We start from the raw sequence: 6384 nt of genomic DNA, 5'->3' as shown, positions 1-6384 counted from the left end.
ATACCAGAGTCAGCACAAAAACTGTCAAACGTTTCACTGCAAAATTCAAGGCCATTATCGGTTCTCAACCTCTTGACCTTCCTGCCAGTCTGATTTTCGACCAGAGTCTTCCAACTTTTGAAATTCTCAAAAGTTTCATCCTTAGTCTTTTGGATGAATACCCATAATTTTCTGGAATAATCATCTACTATGGATAGAAAATACCTCGCTCCTGAATGTGATGGACACATTGCAGGCCCCCAAAGATCAGCATGGATGTAATCAAATGATCCACGTGTTCTTTATTTGCCTTTGTTGAACTTCACTCTGCAAGATTATCCAAGTACACATGGTTCACAGAACTTCGGCTTTTCGACTTTATCTCCATCAAGCAGATTTTATTTCGCTAATTCGACCTGACCCATTTCACTGACATTGCCCAATCTCATGTCCCAAATTTCCATCTTCGGTAAAGGTTTCGTGGATGCAACATTTGTCGAACCACTTACAACTTCAGCCTCAATGGTATACAAGCCTTGTTTCTTCACGCCTCTCAAAACTTCCTTCGACCCCTTCATAGGATACTTTTCTCTCCTTAGAAAACATATCCTTTCTTGTCGAATTCACCAAGAGAAATCAAATTTCTCTTCAAATCTGGAACATACATGACTTTAGTCAACAACCTTATTGACTCATCATGGAGCTTGAATCTCACAGATCCAACACCTGCAATCTTGCAAGCTTTTTTGTTTCCTAGAAATACAAATTCACCATCTTGATCATATAATTCCTGAAACAAGTCTTTGTTTAGAGTCATGTGCCAAGTGCAAACTGAATCCATAATCCACTCCTTACTCGAGTCACAGCTTGAAACCACAAGAACATCACATGATTCAAAATCATCTTGAACAATGGGTGAATTGCCATTATCCTTACCTCAGTGATCTTTCAGACGTTCAGGACGCACCTTTCTTGCGTGAACTTCCTTCTAAAACACTCTCCGACTACAGTATGTAGGTCTTTGACACCAGCATGTAAACATACTTCGACGACATACATATTTTCTGTCAAATCAAAAGCTACCATTCAACATAATAGAGTTTGATCCATTGCTCACATATAAAACGTTAAAAATGATTATATATAATAATAAAGGAAAGTCTAATTATCTGTTCAAAGTCACTCCATCAAAACATTGAGTACTCTCCTTTGGAGTCATACCCTAGTTTCTCATACAATATAGCTCTCCTTTAGAGCCATACACTAGTTTCACGCTATGGTTTGCTTCCTATTGGTAGATGCCATCAAACAATTTCAACATTTCATGTTGAAAAGCAAAGAATGTCCATAACCACCTCGAATATGTAAGGCATCCCACATTATATGTGAGTACTCTCTCAATCATAACTCATTTTACTCCTCTTTTTATTATTAATATAAATGTTAAAGTGTTACTTTTGCAGATTCACCTTATACAAATATATTGGAGATTCATTTCACGTCATCAATACTTTAATGTTTTCATACTATTTAACAACTATAGATAAGTTTAACACTATTTATTTTTAAATATATTATCAATGTTTTTATTTTTTGCTAATTCTCAAAAATTAAGATAATATTAAGTTAACTTATAATTGATAGGATAACACTTTTTACATATTTATTCTTTAAGAGAGAATTAATTTTTCCAGTCTTAATATTAAATGCCTAAAAATATTAAAAAATAACTAAAAGTATATTAATAAAAAAATAACTAATACAAATTAAATATCAGAGTTAATATAATAAAAAAGGATATATAAATCTAAAAAAAACTTAATATTTAAAAATTTAATAATATTTTTTTAGTAAAATATATTCAACAGAATTAACTATATACTTACATTTAGCACGTGTGTATATATACAAATAAAGTGTAAAAAAAGAAATATTTTTGTCATTAATAATAAAGAAAGAAATAATAACTCATATTGGGAAATTGAGAAAGGTGGTGTGATGAGAGAGTGCCACTTGATTGACGTGTGTTAATGCAAAGAGAGAGAGAAAGAGAGAGTGAGAGAGAGAATCTGTGGTTTAAGGAAACATCTCTTCAAGTTCAATCTACTGAACTCAACAACTACACAAACTGAATGAATGAATGTATCAAAGTACTAGAAAATCAACTACTAGTGTTTTTTGTTTGTAAGGTATCACACTTTGAAACTTGACATGCACAGATTCTGGTTAGTATCAAAATGATTTTTGACTTGTCTATGTGATTTCTCCCTTGTCAATAATTTTGAACGGTTATTTCTATGCTAAATCTTTGTTTCCCAATTCATTGTTTTATGAAGTCATTTATTTCAAGGTAACTGAATTTTTTTTTTCTATTCTAATAGGTAAGTGTTGAGTTGGGTGGAAAACAATGAAGCATTCATTGACATGGAGGACTCCTTCTGAATCTGATGTGCAACAATCTTCCATCTCTGAAAATCTTACCTTGAAAATGAGTGTTTTGCCACAACAATGTGAGAAGACTAAGGCCTTAGATTTTCAATTTCAAGATCAAGATTCATCTTCTACTCAATCAACTGATCAATCTTATCTCGAAGTCGGTTCGGGCCAATCAGGTAAAAAAATACGTATCTGCATCTACTCTTGTTATCACTTGTTTTTTTGTTACTTTTATCGGCCTTAGGTGTAGATTATCATGTTTTCTAATATGGTATCAGAGTCTATCCAATATTCGTTGGACCATCTGTTATCAAGCCGCTCTGGTCACAATCCAAACGATCAATCATGGATGTGAGGAGAGTGCGCTAAGAGTCTATCCAAGACTCTTTGGAAGTATACATCATCTTAAAAACCTCATTTGCAGGGTTCAATTAGGCGCAACTCAAATTCTAAGACAGAACGCAATTGTTACGTATTATGTCTCGAGAAATTGAATTTGATTTAAATAGATTAACAAGTAATTAGAAAACTTTTATCGCTTTCTAATTCATATTGATGAGTATTTTCTCTAGGTCCAATTTCTGTCCAGTGTAGCAACTCTTCTGCATTCCCTCATACTGAGGTATGCTTTAGTGGCCCGATTGCAGCTCCAAATGGATCACAGAATAATGTAAGATTTTATAGTCTATTCATTTCTTTTTATTACCTTCCTTTTGAATTTGAATGAATTTTGTCCAAATTTTTTGAGATACTTTCTTATAGTTGTTTGTTGCTTTGAGTAAATGCTGCGGTGAATGAATCATGTTTATGCCTTTACTATGCTTCTTAGAAGTGTATGTGGATTCTATATTGGATTGGTTTTGAAGCGAAAAATCATCGGACTCAATCATTTTGGTTTTTTAACTATCATCTAATCGGTTACGTTTTCAATTTATATCCGAATTCCATTGAGTTACTTACTTGTGGCACCGGTTCGCTATCAAAATCTTGCTAGATTCATCATGCTCAGCTAGCAGGAATGGCTCCGGTTCGGGTTCCTTTGCCTCTTGATCTTTGTGAGGAGCCTATATATGTGAACGCGAAGCAATACCATGCTATTATGAGACGTAGAGAGTATCGTGCAAAGCTCGAAGCTCAGAACAAACTCATCAAAAATCGGAAAGTAAGTGTACTTTTTGATTCCTTTCCTCTAAGGAAAATTTCTACCGGTTAACAACATTTTGAATATTGTTTTGCAGCCATATCTACACGAGTCGCGTCATTTGCATGCGTTGAAGAGAGCTAGAGGCACCGGTGGACGTTTTCTAAACACCAAAAAGCTCCAAGACGGCCTTAATGTTTCCACGACTACTCGATTGAATCCGAATGAAAATGTGTCTGAATCTAAGGCGAATCAAGTAGAAAACAATAGAGAAGGTGCTTCTGCAACCACATGTTCTGATGACACAAGTGCTTCTAATAGTAATGACATGTTCCAACAACATGAATCTGAGTTCAGATCATGTGGTCACCCTTCTCAAATGCAGGGTTTCTCGGCCGATATCGGTAGTGGTGGCGGTGATGGAAATCAAAACCATCTATCGGTCCTTATGTGACAGACATGCTTGGAACATTAGCCAATTATTCTTCTCCATTCAGATGAAATGGAGAAGAGTATCGCTAGTGTTCCACTGGAAAGTCATCCTTGGCTCATCTTATACTATGTCTTAATTACTACTTTTGCCTTGTTAATAATTCTAGAACAAGGATAGAGATCTAAGATCTTTGCGAGTTATCATGTTTTGTGGCTATGGTAACGTTTGGTCTAAGAAACACTTGGCCGAATTAAACCTACTTGTGAAAACTATATATTTATATTTATCATCTTAATGAGATAAGACTTGGTTGATGTCATCGTGGCAAGAAATATATATTTTTTCATGTTCCCAAATGAATGTTGATAAGCAAATGGAGTTAATGTGGTGTTGTAGGTTTGATCTTATATGCTGATGATTTTGTTGTTTTGAAGTAAGAAACTAGATTGGTTGCTATTCATGTGAGTGAATCACTAAGATAATGTTATTATATTAAAAGGTTTAAAGATTTCTTTATACCACATTTTACTTGTAATATCTAGTTTTTTAAAATTGGAATTGGTCTATATTTTAATTAGTTTTTATGTAACCTATATTTGAGGGGATCAAAATTTAATTATTTATATTATAAGGATTAATTTGGACACAACAATGTGGTCCTCGGAAAAATTCAACTTGAGTGGCCTTTTGACTTCGGTACCAATGAGTATTTGAAGATCATGAATGAATTGAATAGAGATTGGGCAACATTGAATATCTAAGATATGGAATTTTCTTAGTCAATTTCTATCTTTGATAGTAACTATATCTTTATTAGAATTAATATGGATTCAACACTTATATTATAGGGTAGGTTGAGATTTCTAACAATAACTTTTTCTTTCTTCTTTCTTTAAAATTGTTGTGTCCAGCTTGCGGGGAGTCGAACAGTTCATTGGATTTGAAGGGGTGACGTTGTAAGTGTGCATCGAGCCACGCGTCGCATTAAATGTGTAATGATGGATATGCTAGATGAGCCGGTGCTCTCATGAGCGCGTTTCTGGAGCTTCTTATAAATAGGAGGGAGTAGTGTTCATTTTCACTTTCGCTTCTCTCTCTTCTTAGTTTTCTCTGCATGCACCCTCCTTGCGTCGCTGTCTATCGCCGTCTTCCGTTGTTTGAAATTGCCCGACCACCGTACAACCTTCACGTAATTTCTTCCCTTTTCATTGTTTTTGCAAGTTTTAGCTTCTATTTTTTACTAGAATGCATGCGGTTAGGATGAACAGAGGGATAGATTTAGGCGTTTTTCAGCAAATGTTGGTGTCTGACGGTGGTTCTTCCACTTTTGGACGCCGACGTTGATGAGGATATAATTGAATATATGAAAATGCATAAAAAAATGAGAACATAATGATATAGACCCTCATGACGGGAAATTGTAAAAGAAATTAAGTTAAATGTTTTATATTTCCACAAGTTTAAAGAAATAAATAGTCGTATGCAGAAGTTAACTAACCAAAGACATAACATTTTGGGGTTTATTTGACAGGACAATTTATTTCCTTTATTAGTGAGGACTTTTGTAGGGATTGTTTTGGGTTACCTTCCCATCATTTTCATAATTTTTGTGTTTTATTTGTTCGATTATCTTTTTCTCCATGTTCTTTTAGTTGTGTTAGACTTTAGCCCCAAGCTTGTAATTTTCTTTTATTATTAATATACATTTATTTATAATACAAAATAAAATTAATCACTTTGAGGATTCTAAAAATATATTTTAAAATGTTTTAAATTGAATCACCAATACATAAATAATAGTAATAAAATAAATATATATATATCATTTTAAATAAAGAAAATCATAAAAATAATAATAGAAGAATGCCTAAAAAAATCAAATATATGAGAAGAATGTAAAAAAATAAATAAAAAATAAAACAAACGCCCACCGTGGGGCTCGAACCCACGACCACAAGGTTAAGAGCCTTGCGCTCTACCAACTGAGCTAGACGGGCTAATTGATTATATTGTTATTACTATTATTATTATTTTTATTATATATATATATATATGAACACTTACTCCAAATCTTAACCATTGATTTTCATTAATCTAACGGTTTTAATTGATCATTTAATCTAATTATTTTTGGAATTTTTTTTTTATATAAAACTTTAATTAAAATAGTTGGATTAATAATAATCAATGGTTAAGATTTGGAGTAACTGTTGAACACTCTTGGAGTAAATATAACCCTCATCAATATATATATATATATATATATATATATATATATATATATATATATATATATATATATATATATATATATATATATATATATATATATATATATATATATATATATATATATATATATATATATGTAAAATGCTAAAATTCTAAGTTCACA

General features: G+C 32.6%; 1 protein-coding gene and 1 non-coding gene across 2 annotated transcripts; one reads left to right on the top strand and one right to left on the bottom strand.

Moving 5' to 3' along the window:
* The first annotated feature begins 2085 nt into the window (after positions 1–2085).
* LOC131618177 (nuclear transcription factor Y subunit A-3-like) lies at positions 2086–4264 on the top strand. Its single transcript, XM_058889438.1, has 5 exons — positions 2086–2204; positions 2361–2591; positions 2988–3085; positions 3410–3577; positions 3654–4264. Exons 2-5 carry the CDS (start codon positions 2387–2389, stop codon positions 4008–4010), a joined length of 828 nt encoding a protein of 275 aa, XP_058745421.1. The 5' UTR covers positions 2086–2204; positions 2361–2386; the 3' UTR covers positions 4011–4264.
* A 1649-nt stretch (positions 4265–5913) lies between these two features.
* On the bottom strand, positions 5914–5986 carry TRNAK-CUU (transfer RNA lysine (anticodon CUU)). Its single transcript has one exon. It is a non-coding gene; the product is annotated as a tRNA-Lys (tRNA).
* Positions 5987–6384: the final 398 nt, after the last annotated feature.

Source organism: Vicia villosa, linkage group LG7, assembly GCF_029867415.1.
Source record: "Vicia villosa cultivar HV-30 ecotype Madison, WI linkage group LG7, Vvil1.0, whole genome shotgun sequence".
In the NCBI taxonomy this organism is placed as follows: domain Eukaryota; kingdom Viridiplantae; phylum Streptophyta; class Magnoliopsida; order Fabales; family Fabaceae; genus Vicia; species Vicia villosa.
The sequence above is the reverse complement of the archived record's forward strand: the minus strand, read 5'-3'. Positions and strand labels throughout refer to the sequence as shown.

Excerpts from the sequence above, each read along its gene's own strand:
- LOC131618177 (XM_058889438.1), top strand. The coding sequence starts at position 2,387 with ATGAAGCATTCATTGACATGGAGGACTCCTTCTGAATCTGATGTGCAA. Across the intron at positions 2,592-2,987 it reads AGTCGGTTCGGGCCAATCAG|GTCCAATTTCTGTCCAGTGT; the intron begins GTAAAAAAATAC and ends TATTTTCTCTAG. Across the intron at positions 3,578-3,653 it reads AACTCATCAAAAATCGGAAA|CCATATCTACACGAGTCGCG; the intron begins GTAAGTGTACTT and ends ATTGTTTTGCAG.